Raw genomic sequence first — 20391 nt, 5'->3', positions numbered from 1 at the left:
CAACTCAGCCACAACCATCAAATCTCACAGAACTGGACAGTGCTATTCATCAGGCATGGTGTCAGAGTCCTCACATCACCTTTCAGCATCTCGTGGAGTCAATGACAAGAAGAATCGCCGAGTATTAAAGGCAAAAGGTGGCCCAACAAAGTACTGATGGGGTGGTCATAATCATCTGGCCACTCAGTGTGTGTGTGTGTGTATTCACACACACACATATATATATCTCCCACGTTCAAAGGCTGTTAAATCGCGTTTTTTTCCCATACCTTCAGAAAAATATCACTTCTACTGTCGTAAACAACCTGCTTCCCTATTTATAATGGTCTGGCCCTCTAGCAACTTCAGCGAGAAATTATAGCTAATTTGCCTACAAACATGAGGTGGTCATAATAATTTGGCCACTCGGCTTAATGGATGATAGCATGAATTCTGGCACCAGACTGCCTGGCCTCAAATTCTTGGGCAAGTTAGTTAAACTTTAGACGTTCAGTTTCCTCATCTGCAAAAGAAGAGCAACAATGGTATTCCCGAAGAACTAAGACTTAACATATGTGAAGCAGTTACCTGCCCTTAAGGTAAGCCTTAGTCCCAGAGCCTGAGTTGATAGATAGCAAATGGAAGTGTAGTCTTTCTACAACACAGTTACATATGGCAATTAATTGTCAATCAAGGAAAGCAGCTCACTATGACTCATATACACCAACCATCAAATATGTGTTTTTTTCCAGCTAAGTGTATATATTTAATCCTTACCAGAGGATGTTTATTGATTTTAAACAGAGAAAGGGAGGGAGGGAGAGAAACAGAGAAATGTCAGTCAGTTGCCTCCCGTATGCGCCCCAACTAGGGATAGAACTGCAACATGTCTGGTGTATTGGACAATGCTCCAACCAGCTGAGCCACCCAGCTTGGGCTTTTCCAGGTTTATTGTTGTTTGGGATTTAAAGTAAAGTACGTATGTGAGGATATCGTGGCTCTTGCACTAGTAACAGAGAAAATTAATGAGTCTTCCTTCTGATATAATTCACTATTTATAAATGAAAGTATTTACAAATGGGCAGCAGCTCAAACCCACAAGCCCCGAAGGATAGGTTTCCCGTGCTGGCTCTATCTGCAGTTACAGAATCATCTCTAGCTCAGAAGATCCTGGAACTGAATCCCACCAGCACCCCTGAAATTCAATTCAATGATTTCTTATTACATTACTGGAAGAGCAATCCTACTTACATTTTTAGAAAGTCTAGGTCTTATTCCTGTAGAATCCTGAGGTTTACAAAACTAATTTATGTTGGCAGTTAGGAACTAATGAGGTAATTAAATATAGTGAAATTTAAAACCAGTTTAGCTATACCCAATAACTAAATAATTGCATATATGGGACATATATTAATCAATAGTTTAAAATCCTTCTAGTTTACTATTCATCAGATTGACGTTAAATCATGGCTAAACTGTTTTTCTGACAGAAAACTTTAGAAGACCTTTCTTCAGGTCATCTAATTTTATTATGCTTTTTATTATGCAGTGGGAAAAGGTATCATGTCCACAGCTATGACGTCCGAACTATTCCCCTCTGGCAAAGAGAACCTGGTGAGGCACCTGCCCACCCACACCACAGCCCGGGGCACCTGCGCTGGAAGGTCTCCTCCTTGTGCCCAGAGGTGCGCTCTCAGTTTAGGTTCGGTGGTGAGAGTCCCTCACCTAAATCTCCCGGATAGTGCGGTGAAAAGCGTATAAATACAGATCTAAAATGAGGGAAAGTTGCTCTGACCGGTTTGGCTCAGTGGATAGAGAGTCGGCCTACGGACTCAAGGGTCCCAGGTTCGATTCCGGTTAAGGGCGTGTACCTTGGCTGCAGGCACATCCCCAGTAGGCAGTGTGCAGGAGGCAGCCGATCAATGTTTCTCTCATCGATGTTTCTAACTCTCTATCCCTCTCCCCTCCTCTCTATAAAAAATCAATAAATTTAAAAAAATAAAATAAGGGAAAGTTGCACCTGCCAGACATTCCTAGCATCGCTTCATGAACTGTTTGTGATCATTTTAATCAACTCTACTTACACATACTCAGTTAAAGAATCTGTGCTCCCTACCAGGCAGAATAGAGACTGAACCCCACTTCAGGTTACAGTAAATGAAGTGTACGTCATTAAAGCTGTTTAAAAAAAGTCCCAGTTACCATGGCAGCAAGAGGCCCTCAAAGGACCAAGGAAAGGTCTTTGGTAATCTTCCCGTCTGCAGGCCTTCTGATGCATATCACTGAGTTTCTTTACTGGATAGAGGCCTCCCCCTCTCCACAGAACCAGAGAAAATGCCTGAAACTTCTATTTGAAATTAAGAGTGATCAAGCTAAGAGCTTAGGTAACAAGTTCTATAAATAGATCCTTTTAAAAAAAAATCGTTTCTAAAAGCATCTTTCCAGGCCATGTGACTTAATTACTGTCTAGGTGACAAAGTATCATTCCCTTATCCAAGAGCCTCTGGAAGAACTACTGTAGTGAGAATTCAAGATAGAAAGCACGTTTCTCAGATGTGAAGGAAAGTGGTAAATAAGAAAGGCATTTTGGCAGAGAAATGCTGCTGCTGAGTTGTTCTGAAACGGAAAATGGGATTTTTAAAAGCCTTTGGACAGATTACTTGGCTACAGTGTCTGTTGCTTGCATTTCATCTCAAAGATAGCCTCAAAATATAACCTAAACGCTATCTGAAAAATACATGCAAGTCTTTTCACTTCAGAAGATTCATCACTGATGCAATGGTATGGATGACTCTGTACTAATTCATGCAGCAAAATTTACTGCACACCAAGGCCTAGTTTTTCCATTCTTCGTAATCGCTTACCCTTCCTGCTTCTATAGAAAGTACCAAGATTCTATTCTGGATGGTGATGCACTTTTGAGAATCGATAAGGAAACTTGATATCCAGGATAAGCAATCTCAGATTAACCCCTTTGTTCATCGTTTCTCCTGCAATAAACACATATAATGACACTCTGGCAGGTTGATGGCTATTTCTGTGCTCCCTGAGGCCAAAAAGGAAACAGTTCAAGCATTTATGTACTATTCAGTCATATGCAATGAACCCAAGAAAAATCTATGTCTCCTAAAAGGATATTTTCACTAAGCAAAAAAAGAAGAGGTAGAAGGAAGAGAATGCAGTCACTAAACTACAGGGTGGGGGGAAAGTAGTTTACAGTTATATGTGAAACAGGGTTTATTCTTGTATGATTATTTATTAATTCTTGTATTGTTTTATATATGAACAACTGTAAACCTACTTTTGCCACACCCTGGATAACCTACATTTTAAATAAACTAAATTCTGTGACTAATGACAAACTGAGAACATTTTTTACTTAAGAAATTCACATTTTATAGTACCAAACAACTATTTGTGGGTTTTTTTTTCCCAAACGAAACATCTTAAAAGATGCCTTAAGCAACATTATTTCTTTAACACATTGTGCATCTTTTAAAGTATTCAACTGTTGAGAATTGTATACCTCCTGGAGAAACCTAGAAAAGGGGACATGAGAAAACTTGAACACAATTCAAGATTACAAGCAATCTATAATAATAAAAGTGTAATATGCTAATTAGACCCGACATCTTTCCAGATGACCTCCTGGACGAAGCCAGGGCTGCGAAGGAAGCCCAGGTCCCAGGTGCCAGAGCAGCCGTGGGCAAACTATGGCCCGCGGGCCGGATCCGGCCCGTTTGAAATGAATAAAACTAAAAAAAAAAAAAGACCGTACCCTTTTATGTAATGATGTTTACTTTGAATTTATATTAGTTCACACAAACACTCCATCCATGCTTTTGTTCCGGCTCTCCGGTCCAGTTTAAGAACTCATTGTGGCCCTCGAGTCAAAAAGTTTGCCCACCCCTGTGCCAGAGGGAAGCCGGTGCCGGTAGCCAGGAGAAGGAAGGCCTACTCTTGCATGAACTTCGTGCATCGGGCCTCTAGTTTTCTCTGAATACTGCTCAGGCTTAAAGGAGCTACAAAGTGAGCCAGGGAGGTAGGTATATGCTGTCCTAACAGTTCACATACTCAAAATTTTCTAAGTGACTTCTTATAGCTGTCCTCCGCTAGTATGTTTTTTCTGTCAGTTACATATCCATCGGGTAAAAAAAAAAAAAAGACTGAGAAAGGATAAAGAAGGAATCTCTTTTTTAAGAAAGAAGAAATGAGTTGGAAACCTGACTTACAAAAGTGAGTACGAAAGGAACCTAAAGACGCTGCTTGTATCACAGGCACCTCCTGGAGATGGTACCACGTTAAGCTAGAAATCGTGCATGGAGTCACATCCAATCGAAGATGGATGTGAGCAGCAGGAGAAAAAAATCAAGGCTTTTTCTTTGCTTCTATATCAACTTCCTGATATACTGTTTCCAGAGTGACAGTGGCCATTTCAGTTTGCCTATAAAATATTTTAATGAAATTACCCCACTATTCCATCAGAGTAAACGGTTCCCGAGAGCCACAACCACCTCTTTCACCCTTAAGCAGACACTTTCTCCTCTGACACCTGCTCTCCAACACAGCCTCTCTGCAACGCCTTTATCCAATTCCAGGCGTCACCCTTGACCCACGGTCCTTCGCTTTCTTATCCATCTTCTTAATGCCACTGTGGGCATTATTATGACTTTGAGACAATGATAGTTGAGTACACTCAATTCAATTATGTGATGGGTAGCAACCAGTTAATTGCCAGTAAAAAGTCAATAATGTATAATGGGTGTCTCTGTACATACCCATCCTAACAATTAGGATCCTGATCCAAGGACCAGTTGGGAGCTCACATACAGTAGTTTAGAAATCATTTGAGCTAATAAAAAAGACACTCAGCAGCTATTACTTTAGGTTATTATAACAAGACATCATATAATTTAACCAAAAGAAATGGTTGGTGTGGGTGCGGGCTAGAAGGGATCAATTGTGGGAAGAAGGGGGGCATCTGTAATACTTTCAACAATAAATAATTGAAAAATTGGAAAAGAAGACATGGTTAATGATACTGATAACTGGACATGCTCTTTTATTGGTAATGAATATGATAAATCATATCTCTACCAAGATGTCTACCTTTACTTTGACCTCCAGAAAATCTTCCCCTTCCGCCACCTATACATACAGAATTTCAAATTCCTCTCCTAGTGTTCTAAAACTCCTACTACATTTATTTTCCTGAGATGTGAAAAATAAAACAAGCTTTGTACTGAAATGTATCTGCACCATTTTTTCCCAAAGTAACATTACAGAAAATTTACCCAAATGTGTAACCAAATTTGTGAGAAATAGCTAAAGGTTCTTTAAGTAGACCACCATTTCAGTTTAAAGATTAAACTCTAAAGGAGTAATTGTTGGTACCTCCAGAATTAATATGTATGTAATAGGTCTAAATAAAATTCATTTCAATTTTTATGGCCATCCTCTTTTGTATAACATAGAACACTAGTATATGGTAGATAACATGGTATAAGAGTCAGTGTGGGAGTTACATACCCTAGATTCAAATTGTAGCTCGACCATTCATTATATTTACTTTCAACAAGTAACGACCATTCATTATATTTATTTACTTTCAACAAGTAACCTTTCAAGGGCATGTACCTTTGTTGCGGGCACATCGCCAGTAGGGGGTGTGCAGGAGGCAGCTGATCAATGTTTCTCTCTCATCGATGTTTCTAACTCTCTATCCCACTCCCTTCCTCTTTGTAAAACATCAATAAAATATATTTTTTTAAAAGTAAGATATAACGTTGTATATATGTTTATATATACTTATATATATAAATGTAAGTATGTGCATAGAACAAAACAACACTAAAAGGAAATACAGCAAAATGAAAACAAAATTTACCTCAGTAGAGTTTAAGGGTGATTTTTTTTTCTTTTTTGATATAGTTATCCCTACTTACAAGTTTTCTAAAATGAGTATGCATCAAATATAATCAGAAAAAGAAAGCAAATATATATAGATAGAAATATAATTATGACAGGGCAGAATAGGTAGTCTGAATACTGTTCAAAGAAAATAGACAATTAGCTAAAACTTGGTACCCTAAACATTGAACCTAAAGCAAGCCTCTGGTGGAGTTCAGTCTCACATGCCCTAAGGTTCATCAGTGCACTGGAAGAAAACAACATACAGTCTTACGCCTATAATTGGAGAAGCCTTTTTATTTGTGTGGAATCTTTTCAGAACTGAGATGACAAGAACTAGAACTAGGATCTTGAGATTACTGTTTCCAGAGTTTTAAAATTCCCTGGGACTTCCCAGTAGATCTAATAAGTTTATCATTTTACCAGGGGAAGTCATTCCCAACAAAATAAAAAGCTGTGTATACCCTGACCCAAGATTTCACCTCTTGGTTCTCAGTGCTAACCTTAAAAGCAAATTTCAGAAATTATTTTCTGTGATATAATTTAAAAAAATAAAATATATGCAGCAATATTAATTCTATAAAACTATAGAATTAATTCTATACCTCCAATGACTCCTACAGTGTACTTACAATTCTTTTTCTAATAACTAAAGGCTTTATTTTATTTTCAAAAGTAACTGGTAATATACTTTCTTCCTAAAAAAATTTTTTTAAGATAAATTAAGAGAGGATGAGAGAGAGAGAAACAGCCACTGGCTTCCTCCTGCAGGTCCCCAACTAGGATTGAGCCCAAAACCTGGGCAAGTGCCCTGACCAACAATCAACCAGCAACCTTTCTGCGCATGGGACAACACCCAAGCCAGGGCTTGATAAAATTCTTTGTTATAAAACCCCCAAATGGTACATTAGACGTATCACTGAAAGTATTAAAATGGTAATCAGTATTCGAAAGATTCTGAAAAAAATGTTCCCGAGAGGGAGAAAAATGTTACTTACTTTAACTTCCACCGTCTTCCCTCCATGTTCAATGTGTCTCTCTATGTATTCAGAGGACAGCAAGTCACTGCAACAACAAAATCAAGGATGGTTAAAGAGGACTAGAAAATGTAACGCATTTGAAAATCAAGTTTACCCATACCAGCTTTAATGATTCATTAACTCCGACTTTAAAACAAAAATAAAGCTTTACAGAAGTCTCTCAGTCTCTCTCTCTCTTTCTCACACACACACACACACACACACCAGCCTAGTACTTCTAAAGGGTTATTCAGTTGAACTGACTACACCACCTGTCACTGCCCTGCTTAGCAGAGCTGATTCCACTGATCTTGTTGAGGAGTTCTGGGAAACTACCGGAAGCACGCCATTATTATAAAGACATCTTCTTCCCTTTTTGCTTTAGCTTTTTATCAAACAGTTTTAACTTGCTACCATCCCTCACCATCTCTTTATGTGTTGTGTGTGATATTTTATCTGACAAAACATTAGTTTCCATCACAAAAATAAAAAGGGGGCAAAGAATGCTAAAAGAAATATAGCATTAGCAATAAAATAATTCTATTTTGAAATCTACTAAACAACAAACTTCTCATAGAATTTTAAACTATTTGCATCATCTTAAATGCACTTCTCTTTATTCCAAGTATGTGGAAAAAATGTCCCACATACTTTAATGGAAATACCTCAAGACACAATTTACTCAAAAAGTATTGAAGTCTATTATTTTTAAAGCACTAAAATAAAATTAACATTAATAGAAATAATACATGAAGCTATAAATTTCTGTGGACCCTGGGACTGGAGATACCTACTAAGAAAGGCTCCTGGTGGCAAATGGAGCTCAAATTTAAGAGCAGAGCCTTGCAGCCATGTCTAAAAACAGGGCTCTCTCATTGAAACTGCACTGAACAGCCTGCCTGCACTGTGTTCCTGCCGTCTGAGCCAGGCCTTATAAAGTGGTTCCTGGAATCCTACTTCAACCAATAAGACTGAGGCGTCCCTGCTCCAAACGGAACCGGAAAGCTATATCCTTATTAGCATCTTTACCAACCTATCAGAGTGGCTCCATGCTGTTCAGTCCAGACAGTGCCTTTTGGACCAATCAAAGCGTGAGGATTTGGAGTCCTCATTTGCATGAGGACAGACTAACCAGAGACTGGGGCAGGGACTTCTCTCTATATAAGTCAGCACCTCTCTGGCTCAGGCGGAGCACTTTCCCTTTTCACCAAAGACTGAAAACTGGAGTTGAAACACCTAAAACAAAGCACCGAAGACTTCTCACCAGACCAGAACGGAACAGAGCCACTGGAGCAGAGCAGGCAGAGCTGAAGTGTCTAGCCCAAGAGGGGCCTTGTCTGAGGGCCGCCTCGCCCCAGGGCTGCCTCACCCCAGAACCCGTCTCACAGCCCTGCTGTTCCACAGCTGTGCTGTTTCATAATTGAGCTGTTTGCACTGAATAAAGTTTCTTTTTTCACCACATCCCAAACTGGGGATCCCTGCTGGTGCTGAATTGATGCCAACCATCAGTTGATATTCTAAATCTACTCTATGAATAAACATTCAGCCAATTAAGAAAACCTTTTTCACAGTGTTCTGAAGGTCACCAAGCCAAAATTGTCCCAATTATAAAATAACATAAAAAGTAATGTGAATTTGCTTTTGTAAATCTTCAAGTCTGTTAAATGAATAAATTTGAAGTTTATAATAATGTAGGCAAACACTCTGAAGATATTTAAATATAGATAAGTAGCTAGTAAGCAAAATTTCGTTAGACATGGGTAAATTGCATTGGCTATATAAAGTATAGGTAAGAAAATCATGTATGTTTTACACATTGATAGAAAGATATTTAATATTCATGATGCACCTGGTTAATAAATGTTTATGACATAATAAATATACAAAAGACACTAAATAGCCAGGATACAAATTCAACCACCTCCTGGTGACATCCAGGGCTCAGGATTGCTCAACTTCCACACTAATGACATTTTGGGTCAGATAATTATTTGTCTTGGGTGCACCTGTGCCCTGCACCAGTCTGCATTCCCACCAACAGCACACAAAGGTTACCTTTTCTCCACACCCTGGCCAACACTTGTTTGTTGATTTGTTGATAGTAGCCATTCTGACAGGTATGAGGTGATATATCATTGTGGTTTTAAGATGCATCTCTCTGATGATTAGTGATGTTGAGCATATTTACATATGTCTATTGGCCATCAGTAGGTCCTCTTTGGAGAAGTGTCTATTCAGATCTTTTGCCCAATTTTTTTTAAATATATTTTATTGATTTTTCACAGAGAGGAAGGGAGAGAGATAGAGAGTCAGAAACATCGATGAGAGAGAAAAATCGATCAGCTGCCTCCCACACATCTCCCACAGGGGATGTGCCTGCAACCCAGGTACATGCCCCTGACCGGAATTGAACCCGGGACCTTTCAGTCCACAGGCTGACACTCTATCCACTGAGCCAAACCGGTTTCGGCTTGCCCAATTTTAACTGAATTATTTGTCTTCCTGATGTTGAGCTGTATAAGATCTTTATATATTTTGGAAAGTAACCCCTTATCAGATGTATCATTGGAAAATATGTTCTTCCATTCAGTAGGTTCCCTTTGCATTTTTTTAGATAGTTTATTTTGCTGTGCAGAAGCTTTTTAGTTTGATATAGTCCCATATGTTTATTTTTTTAGGATAGGTGTTATTTCTTCTTTGAATGTTTGGTAAAATTTGCCTATGAAGCCATGGGATCCAGGACTGTTTTCTTTTTGTTACTGTTTCAGTTTCATTAGTTGTTATCTATTCAGGGTTTCTGAGTCTTCCTGATGCAGTTTTGGAAAATTGCATGTTTCTAGGAATTTTTCCATATCTCCCAAGTTGTCCAATTTGTTGGCATATAGCTGTTCATAGTGATTTCTTATGATACTTTGTATTTCCGTGATATCAGTTGTTACTTCTTCTCTTTCATTTCTGATTTTACTTATTTGGGTTCTCTCTTTTTTTTTCTTGATGAGGCTGCTTAAATAATTGTAAATCTTATTTGTATTTTCAAAGAACCAGCTCTTGGTTTCATTGATCTTTTGTACTGCTTTTTTAGTTTCTATGCCATTTATTCTTTGAAACACAATCATTTTTTAAAAAGATAAAATACCTCTCAACAACATGCTCACATATTCAATTCCTAGGAAGATGTGAGCATATAAAGGGCACTTGATTCCATGGCACTTCAAGTCTTGTTATGAAAACAAGAAGATATAAGGAACAGATCTGAAGGCAATGTATTATTGAGAGCCTCAGTAAATGGAACTGACAGTAGGCACATAGAATGCACAAAAATAAAAGATCTCTGAGAATTAGAACAGTCAGGTCAGGGTTCATGAAGGCTGTAAGACTTCATTCTTAGAAGGTGGATAGAATGGAGAGGCAGAGAAGGACATTTCAAATGAGAGGAATAACAACAGCAGACTTGTAGCAGAGGAAAAACTACAAGTGACTCCAGAGGTAGTGAAACGATGAGCCTATTTAGAGTTGAGGGTTCAAGTTGCGGAAATAGTACTAACAGCTAGTATGTGTGGAGGCCTTTGTGCCAGGCACTGTGCTAGGTGCTTTAAATGCATTAGTAGCTCACTGAAGTATACAGACAACTGATGAGGTAGGTATACATATGATCCCCTTCAGTAGGCAAGGAAACGGAAGTGTGGAAAGGTCAAGTGGGAAGCCCAGCTGGTCAATGATAGCACCAGATTCATTCCCAGGTAGGTCTCATTCCTGAGTCCATGATTTGAACAACCACATCCCTCTTTTAACAGAAAAGCATAAAAAGAGACTGCTGGGAATTTTATCATAGCCAATGTACATGAAAAGACTATTCAAGATGAAAGTCCTATTAAAAATAACCTAACTGCAGTAGGTAGAGATGATTAGCAAAGAAGATTCATTATAAAAGCGTCTCTATTACATGAGTTAGAATGAATTTCTCCAACTTAGGAGAGATTTGTGAAAAATGCCACATTTTCACCTATCTGTGTGCTGTCATTATAAGAAATCTAATAGAGGAGATAACATGGAAATTTATCAGCACTTTAAAAAGCCATCATCATCATCATAATCACAGATGATATGTAAACCTATTACCCCTAATCCAAAAAGGAATTGCTTCTATGTTTATTTTAAATTACTTTCTTCAAATAATGGAATTAGCAACAGTTTAACTAAGAATTAAATAGGGTAATATCTGAGAGTTATAAAGGGCAACAATATGACTACAATTTTGCAAAGCATTTAAAATATTTACTTTTTAATAGGCTGCATATTGTGTAGCTTCCCTATTTTAATTTCAAAAAGAAATACGTATCCTTGGATTTAATGGAAGCCATATTGTAGCAACAAGAGCAGTATATTTGATTTCTATAATGCACATGCATAAAAATAGATGAATAGAAGTATCTCTGATGCTGGTGATGGAAATTATTTTTCCTGGGCTCTCTTGTACTTCTAAATGGTATGCATACAGATGGAAAACTCTCCACAATTTCCATCCACATATGGACATGTGTGGATATGCATGGATGGAGTTGAAATGCTTTTCTTAAAAGTATTTTGCTTATACCTTTATTCAACGTTTTCACTGATTCAAATAGGAAACAAATGTATATTTCTAAGTGTATGTTTTTAATAATATGGAATGCTATAAACTCTACCATGAAAAGTAGCTAATATCCATGTTTCAGATAAGAAATGGCTCTGTTGTTGGAAGTTGCAGATTTGAAATACAGTATATACAGCTACCATCAAGCATTCAGAAGAGAAAAACACAGGTCAGCTACTTGAAAAGTGACCTTTGTGTAGAGAAGTGAATGTCATCCACCTTCTTGCTACTGGTAGCAACAAATTTCTCCTTCCACGGCTGTGGAATAGGCTATTAATATCCTCAAAACTAGATCTGGTTCACCCAGGAAATAGGGGGGAAAAAACATTGATGGATGAAGAAGATAATTAGGGCCTAAAACACATCAGACACTTTGAGATTGGGTTAGAAACACATTTCAGAGGCACTCAAGAATAAGACATTATCCTGTGGATTTATGTCTATCACCAAGGCTCCCTTAATGGAGGCAAAATGTCAGCCTGACCGGAACAAGTTCAAGAAAGACTGGAATTAGAAGATGAATACAATTACTGACTGAGCCATGAATCTTTTTTTTTTCTAAGAGAAATGCTAAGTCAATCAAGAGAAATGAAGACTGAGTGTATATGTGGGTAGAGATAAGCACATTAATTTCCAATTCCATTTTAAACTCCCTCAGATCAAGTACAAAGCTAGAGGGTCTAAAGCACAGTAATCTATGAATATATGTATAAAGAATGTTCCCATATAATGGTCTTGGTTCCAAATTAAACACACAAAACAGCTGTCTTCAAGAGTCAGCATTTAATTTCAAATCAGCTAAATACCATATCAACATAAACCACTGATTTGAAAATAAAACCAAAGTTTACTTCTTCCTTTTTTTCCTACAAAATGTTCTAGCTAATATAACATATTTGTAAAAATCATGTAAATTTTTAAATCTCAGCCTCTGTAAAATAGAATGAGACTGAGTATCTATCTTTCTTACATCTTATGGAATAAGTAGCCTAAAATTAGTAATGGGCTCTGCTTTATGCAAAATGTATGAAAAATAGTGACTTCCCTAAAGAGATACTTTTTTAAAGAGATACCTTCTTTTGAGATTGGAAAAAATGGTTTAGACAACAGAGCAAAGAATACAAAATAGATATGACTCAAAGAAAAGCTTTGTCATCAATTTTGACACACCAGCAGAATGCAATTAACAAACCTCTATATTTATATAGAAACAGATGCTATTTATAAATACATTTTAGAAAACCAGAGTAGAAACACTGTTTTCTTTATTCAAATATGAATCTACATTTTTTCTTTTCTTAACAGATTTCTTCCTAAGAAAAATAACATTTCAACAGTGATTTTGCTCACACACATACACACAAAGCAACTTAGAAGAAATGCTGTTCCTCCAAAGGTCAGAGGGTGAAATAGGATGAAAGCCATCATTTGATTATTCACCAGAAGCAATTATCCTTATCTGGGATGACAGCTGGAGAAAGTCACCTCACATTGCACCTTACCTGGACTAGCTTAGGGGTGGGAAACCACCATGTATAATTGTATAGAATTTTATAACAAAGCATAAAGGCAAAGAGTACTTGCTTGCATCTCTCAATAAAAACGTAGCAGTTCTCAAAATAACCTTAAATTTCCCATTGAAATATGGTTGCATTGTGGGAATTGCTTACCAGAAAGCATCAAAGACAGATGTAAGATGCAATTAGTGGAGTGGAATGTAGATGAGTACATAGTAAAATATTTTCTAGGTATGTTTTATAATATACATATCGATATATAGAATTAGTAAACTTTTCATAAACACACACTAATGACATCTTAAACTTGTACCCTATTGATACGACTTATGCTAGTAGAACCATCTTAATGGCATCGCTTGACTGACTAATGCTGGCACTCATTACCATACTTGCTCCCACCTACCTGTGGGAAGTAGCATTCTAAGACGGCCCCTTGATTCCCACTGGATGGTGTATACACCCTGAGTAATTACTTCCCCAAGTGTGGGTTGGACTGTGAATACGATGGGATAGCATTCCCACAATTTTGTTACGGTATATGGAAAAAGGGATTTTGCAGATATAATTAAGATCCCTTATCAGCTGACGCAGAGTTAATGAAAAGGGAGAGAGTATGGAGTGGGCCTGATTTACGCAGGGGAGCCCGCAGCAGGTCAGGAAGCAGTAGCAGAAGTCCATCCGCGGGCCTGGAAAAGCGACAGCCATGCAGTGCCTACGGAAGGGACTATGTGTCAATGACCTGAGGATGACCTTGAGTTGCTTAGAGAGGTCCACAGACAACAGTTAGCAAGAACACAGGCACCGCAGTCATACAGCCAATTCTGAATTCTGCCAATGACCTGAATGACCTTGAAACCTTGAGCCTCAGATGCAATCGCCTCCCAAGCCAGCACCTTTATTCCATCCTGAGCAGAGGACCCAGCTAGTCTGAAAATGATCTCCTGATCCATAGAAACAATGAGAAAACAAATCTATGTTCTTTCAAGCCACTAAGTTTGTGGCAATTCATTACACAGCAATAGAAAATTAGCCCTAACCAAAATTCTAACCTCATCATCTGCAACAGATTATTTAATAAGCCTGGATGTCTAAGGAAGTAGATATGTGAAAATCTGGGAAAAGACCTGTACAAGGGAAAAGATGATGAGCTTAGTGATAGACATATTGATCCTGAAGTGATTACAGAAAGCCTGGCCACTTCATAAACACACACTTATAACATCTTAAACTTGTACTCTATTGATGCCACTTATGTTAGTTGTACCTCCATGAAGTGTAGGGAGAAAACTCATGAGAGAGGACAGGTTTAGGAGATATCTACAGAAATAGATTTGAGCTATGATAGTAACAGGGAGAATAAAAGACATTGACTCAGGCTTGGATGTGCCCATTTTGAGAAGGCTGTGATATTAAAAAGAGAGGAGAAAAGGAAAGATAAATTAGTATTTTAAGAAAAGAGTTTTAATGATGAGAGAATCAACCTTTTCTACCTTTCCAAATACTTAAAGAGAAGCCAAGGACAGAAAAAGATTATTAAATGTGAAGACAAGTATGTTGCTGGTAACGTGCCTGACAGCAGATTCAGTAGAATAACACTGGCAGAAACCAGAGAGTGTGAAAATGAGAAAGTGGTTCATTATTTTTCCTTTTTTTACATAGGTAACAAGTACCAAATAATAATCATCACTGGCCATTCTGAAAATGAAAATACACATACACAAAGAGAATGAAAAAAGCCTTTCAAGTATAATGCTATTATATATTCTAGTCCTGAATTTGTCAATATTTGGAAAGATGTGGGAACAAAATCAGATTCAGATTATAACTATCCTCTGGGAATTATTTGTTCTCTAATTTAGAATTCCTCCTCACAAACTTGATTATGGCTACCAGCATCTGCAGATCCATGGTTTTAGGAAAACAACTAAAACTGTCCAGGTGGATTAAGAAACAAATGTATGCAATTACTATATAGAATAACAAAGATATACTTTTATGTTTATGTGACATTTAGGAGCTTACTTATAAATAAAAGCCGCAGTGTAAGTTTTCATCCAGGGATTTTATAGTTTATAAGGCAATGAATATGTCTGACAACCATAAGCCAACATGTTCTGAAATTAATACTACAGGTTGAATTTTTTGACAGAAGAAACTAATTTTTTATCCTAAATCAAAATAACCTAATTGATCATGGAACTTATCCCTTCATAGTCTCTATTCTCGCCCACAAAAAGATGAAAAATACTTCTCTGTCCATGGGACATGGAGAATGCTAAAAGTCATACTTGCCAGGGATTGAGTTAGATCCCTGGGAAACAAAAAGAAATACAAAATGCTATGTGATTTCCCAAGAGATACAATCAAGCGGCTCACAACTCCTGAACATTTTCAAATGAGCTGAGATCAATCACTATGTCCAATGTTCATGGGATGTATAAACTGCTAGTGAGGTACAAGGTGCAGAATTAACCAATTGCCTTTTGTTTTCTGAACTGCCTAATAGCCATTTAAGACAACTATAAATATTGGCACAAAGTTTCCACTGAAAGTCTTAAGGAGGTGGCCTATATGATTATAACCATCATAGAAAATTAAGGAGATCTAGTTTTATGAAAAAATTCCGGTGCTGGGGAGTGAGATGGAAGAGCAGGAAAATCATCCAAAAGCTTCTTATAAAGGGAAAGATGGTGGGAAAGATATTACATCATGATTTTTCACTGATCAGGACTGGGTTCAAAGGTTAACTCATACATACAGTCTGAAATAATAAGCTCTCATACATAGGCAAAAAAAGGATAAATGAAATCAAGGTAGACCTAATGGAAATTACAGCAGGCAGACTTAATAAAAATTAGACAGTAGGGTAAAAAGAAAATCAATAAGTGCCCCCTCACCTTTCTCTCTTTTGTCTTTCACATGGGAACCTATGCTTTAGGTTTTCATTCCCCATCCCCCAGAAACAGAGTAAATGGAGATAATTTGATACAATACATGGGATAGAGCCAATAAATAATAAAAGATACATTTATATGAGCAATTTTTTAAAAACTACTAAAAACATTGTAGCTACATATTTCCAAATTTTAAAACTATCTCAAATTCACTATAAAATTAAGTTACAAAAATGCTTCTACCCTTTGATCCATTGCTTAGAATTTTTCTTAAAGAAATAATACCAGAAAAAGAAAAGTTTTAATACACACCTTATATTATGTTTATAATAGCATCATTTACAAAGTTCAAGACTGGAAATAGCATAAATGTTCACTCCTTTGCAAATTATGGAACATTGGCAAATTAGATCTTATGTAGCAAAACTGGATATGCAATATATGGAAATGTCTATGGCAAATGTTAAATGGAATGGGAAGAATATACATTCTAACTATGACAATGATATAAAGTATGTGCATCTGCAATTGGGAAAATAAAACAAGAAAGAAATGAAGAAGGAAAAGCCAATTGTTTTCTTAGGGTGTTAAGATTTTACAGGAGAATTTTTTCCTTTTACTTGTTATTGTTGCCATAAATTCTGAACAATCTTTTACAAAATAATCCTTTAAAAATGGGTGACTAAATCAGGAAAAATTTTCACTTTTTCCTTATTTACTTCTCATTTCTTAGGTTGGGAAAAGGGATAAAGGAGATTAGTTATGAAAATCAAAACAAAGGATAGGCTCAATTTATCCAGAGATTTACACATCAAAAGAAACAGATACAATATTGGCTATTCTAATGAACTGCTAAAGTAAGGAACCTTTCTCATAGCTTTAGTCTGTGGCTGGCTGGTTGTACTGTTAGTGCATTGTTAATATGTCACAAGTATAATAAATTATAATAAGTATGGTGGTAACATGAATTGCTATGTTGAAACTGGGATTACAAAAAATATTTTGTATCTTTATTCCTTTTAGTTTCTGCACCCAGTCCTAATTAGAATGCTGCACAGAAAAAAGTATAATTTTTCCCATCAAAAGAATTAAGAAAATGAAGACATTTACCCTAGAAGATTTCTGAGCATTGGGAGGGGCAAAAAACCTTGTATGAATTATAACACTGGATTCCGTTCATTATCAGTTTCCTAAAGAAAAAAAGGTAAATACCCATGCAGGTAATTATTTCCAAATCTATCAGAAGCATAAAAATACTGTGCTACTTATTTTTCATTTGCATTCATATTTAATTTTACCAGCTAGTAGGCAACTTACAAGCCTTCTGCAACAATGAAGATTATGTAGTGATTATATTTAAGTATTATCTACTTGCAGCCTCCTATAGAAAGACCAAGAATATGTGGAGATAAAACAGATCCGTATTTTTCCAGACATTCCATCTGTGCTTTTATAGTCAAACTAGAACAAGCAGGTTAATTCTTAGCTTATAAAACCCAGAGTATGGCATTCTAGTTACTAATTCGGAAGCAGGATTTTCTGACACAGGTATATAGTAACTCACTGTGCTGGGCATGTGCTGGTAACACCAGCCCAGCAAACTTATCCCCTTACTCTGGTAATAATACCCTTCCCCTTCCTTTGGGAAATGGCTTCACTATTCAATGAATGGACTGTTAATCATGGGATGAGCTGCTAGTATTATGATTTGACCCAATAATGTGACCAAGCAAGACCAATCAAATTCTTTCCCTTGGATTTTTATATATTCTTAAGTGGAGAAAGAAAAGGCTTCTTCCTACATGGTTTGCTGGCTGGAATGTTAAAAAGTCTGGTTCTTTCTATAACTAGAGTGTTGTTCTCAGCATGAAGAACACACGTATTAAGAGAGAATGGAGCTGACACAGACAGAGAAGAATCAATAAGTTAAAAGGTGAATATAGCCATGCCTGAAGCCAGTTCCACCCCACAAATGTCATTCCTGTAAATAAACATAAATTCCCTGCTTTGTTTAAGTTATTTAGGTTTTGGACACTTGTAACCAGAGTCCTAAGGAAACGAAAGTAAAATGAGTAGAAGTAAAGAGTTGACTCACCTATTCCAGTCTAACAATGCTTCCCACTGAGCAACTATTGCTCCACTAATAGTTTCAGTAGTTTCCTTGCCCCCGTGCCTTATGAAAGAGAAAAGTTACTTTTTTGAGAAAAAGTAAATGCTACTAGGAAATCATACCATGAACTCACTCAGTGATTTTTTTAATATTAAACTATTTTTTTCTCTCAGAAGAATATTTGGCCAGAGGACAGAGTACATAAAGTTGGATTCCAAAATATGACAACCGTTCACATAAAAGAATATTTTATGATAAAAATTGTTTATCATAAATGTACTTAGTTTTATTTATCAAGGCTACCTACAAATATACAGAAAATCAATAACAATTTTCACACAATAGAACATACTTTAAAATTTCTGAACAATTTTGAGTAGAAAATAAATTCTAGGCAACTTTTTCTATGACCCAAATCCTCTTTATCACTTAAGCAAAACATTTTTCTCTAGATTACATACAAGTGAAACATTCTCATTGAACATAAATCTTGTTACGAGCTGGCCATAGTGGGATTTCTTGACCACGATCCCACTATTTTATATTTCAAGGATCATTTAGCACATATTAACCCATAACACTAGAGAATTTTAGTTTGCAAGTTACTGAGAGCATGTGAATTTCACTTTGTCCAGGCTGTTGAATCCTAAGAATGCAGAAGTCACGTTAAAATTATGCAATGAGGAGAAATTCCAAATGCATCAAACTTCCTGTAGACAAATGTGTTTAGTCTTTTATGACACAAAGACCTCTAAGAGCATTTGATGAAAGCCTTGGCCCTCCTCTCCTAAAACTTTCACATGTTAAAGGCAATTTCAGGGGTTCCTGAAATTCGGCGCCCATCCATGGAGAGCAAGTTAGGAAACTGTGTTTTAAAGCTATTGAAAAGTCCATTTCAGAAAAAAAGTCTATAATCACTTGTCGGAAAAGAAGCAATATATTTTTACATGGTTTATTTCTGAGCCAGCTCACTAACAGGAAACATAAGGCAATAACGCAAAAACCTAGCCCGCTTAGAAGTTTTAAGGCCAAAATGGATGAAGCAAAGCACCCAGAATACAGGAACAGGATATGTGTCATCTTATCTTGAGTGACCCTCAGCAAACCTTTGGCACATATTGGTAGATCCTTCCAAGCAATAAGGTTTGCTTTAGGCAAATGTTGAAATCTATGACAATAATTCCCACCCTCAGTTTACTTTAACAGGATTTAAGATGTCTGTGGGGGAGGGGGGGTGGTAAATGGTTGCTTTCACAGTGGGAAGCTGGGTGCCAGGGCAGGAAAGAGACTTCTCCCATATTACTTTTTGTGCTAGGTATCTTCCACTGGCTTCTTGAGATCCACTTACCAACAACTTGTGCCCCAGCAGGTTGGCCTGTCTGGTTAGCATCACAGGTTTCCTGCTCTCTGGCTTCTGGCTGGGTTGGACACTGGAAACCAGGATAAATCAGTGGGACAGGAATGAGGACAGAGTGTTTATTTCCTGGCTTTCTCCCTCTAGGTCCCTGGAATTGGCTGTGTCTCTACAGAAGATTATGGCTTCTCTCAAGGGCTGACAGCTGTACAGTAGGAATGGCTCCCTTCGTTCTAGTACCCACTCCCTTCCCTCCTTCCCAACTGGGTTGACACTAACAAGCCTCCATTATAGTTTCCTTACTTCCATGCTTTTGTAAATAGTTTCATTTACAAATAAATAGGAATAATCCTATTTGGAATGCCATCTCTTCTCCACTGGGCCCCTGATTGATTCACTCTTTTTCACATTTTAAATTATATACTATATGAATACAAAATAAATAAATGTAGATTAATCGAACCTGGGACCCTTGAGACGCTCTATCCAGTGAGCCAAACCGGTTAGGGCTAAACATTTTTTAATATATATTCTTTTGAGTAAATACATCTGCAGGACTTGGTGACCACTTGGGCCTATTGCATTGGGAAGCAGTGGAAAGAGTCAAAGTCTTAATATAAACTCACCTGGTAAAATTTCAACAGCACTGCCAAGGTAGATTGGGATAGTGAAGGAGGCAGTGAGACCAAGGGCAACACAACTTGGAAGAAACAAAGAAGGACAACAGTTTGCTCTGCTCTTCCAACGACAGCCTGAAAGTACAAATCACAAACCCATGCACGTGGCAGACATGAGCGCTTGCTTAAGAGTGGAGATGCCCCCCAGGAAATCTGAGGCATTTCTATACACCAATAGTGAACTTTCAGAAAGAGAGATTATAAAAACAATCCCGTTTACCATCGCACCAAAAAAATTAAGCTACCTAGGAATAAACTTAACTAAAGAGGTAAAAGACCTCTACTCAGAAAATTA

General features: G+C 37.2%; 1 protein-coding gene across 11 annotated transcripts in view; it reads right to left on the bottom strand.

Moving 5' to 3' along the window:
* ADAM22 (ADAM metallopeptidase domain 22) overlaps window positions 1–20391 on the bottom strand; it is a 175056-nt gene that overhangs the window by 88635 nt on the left and 66030 nt on the right. For all 11 annotated transcript variants that reach the window (XM_015558317.1, XM_015558318.1, XM_015558319.1 and 8 more), the window contains exon 4: window positions 6888–6954. In XM_015558317.1, the coding sequence (XP_015413803.1) occupies window positions 6888–6954 (67 nt within the window). The remainder of the gene's footprint in view (window positions 1–6887; window positions 6955–20391) is intronic.

This window comes from Myotis davidii, unplaced genomic scaffold (assembly GCF_000327345.1).
Source record: "Myotis davidii unplaced genomic scaffold, ASM32734v1 scaffold187, whole genome shotgun sequence".
In the NCBI taxonomy this organism is placed as follows: domain Eukaryota; kingdom Metazoa; phylum Chordata; class Mammalia; order Chiroptera; family Vespertilionidae; genus Myotis; species Myotis davidii.
This window is presented reverse-complemented; position numbering and strand designations above follow the sequence as displayed.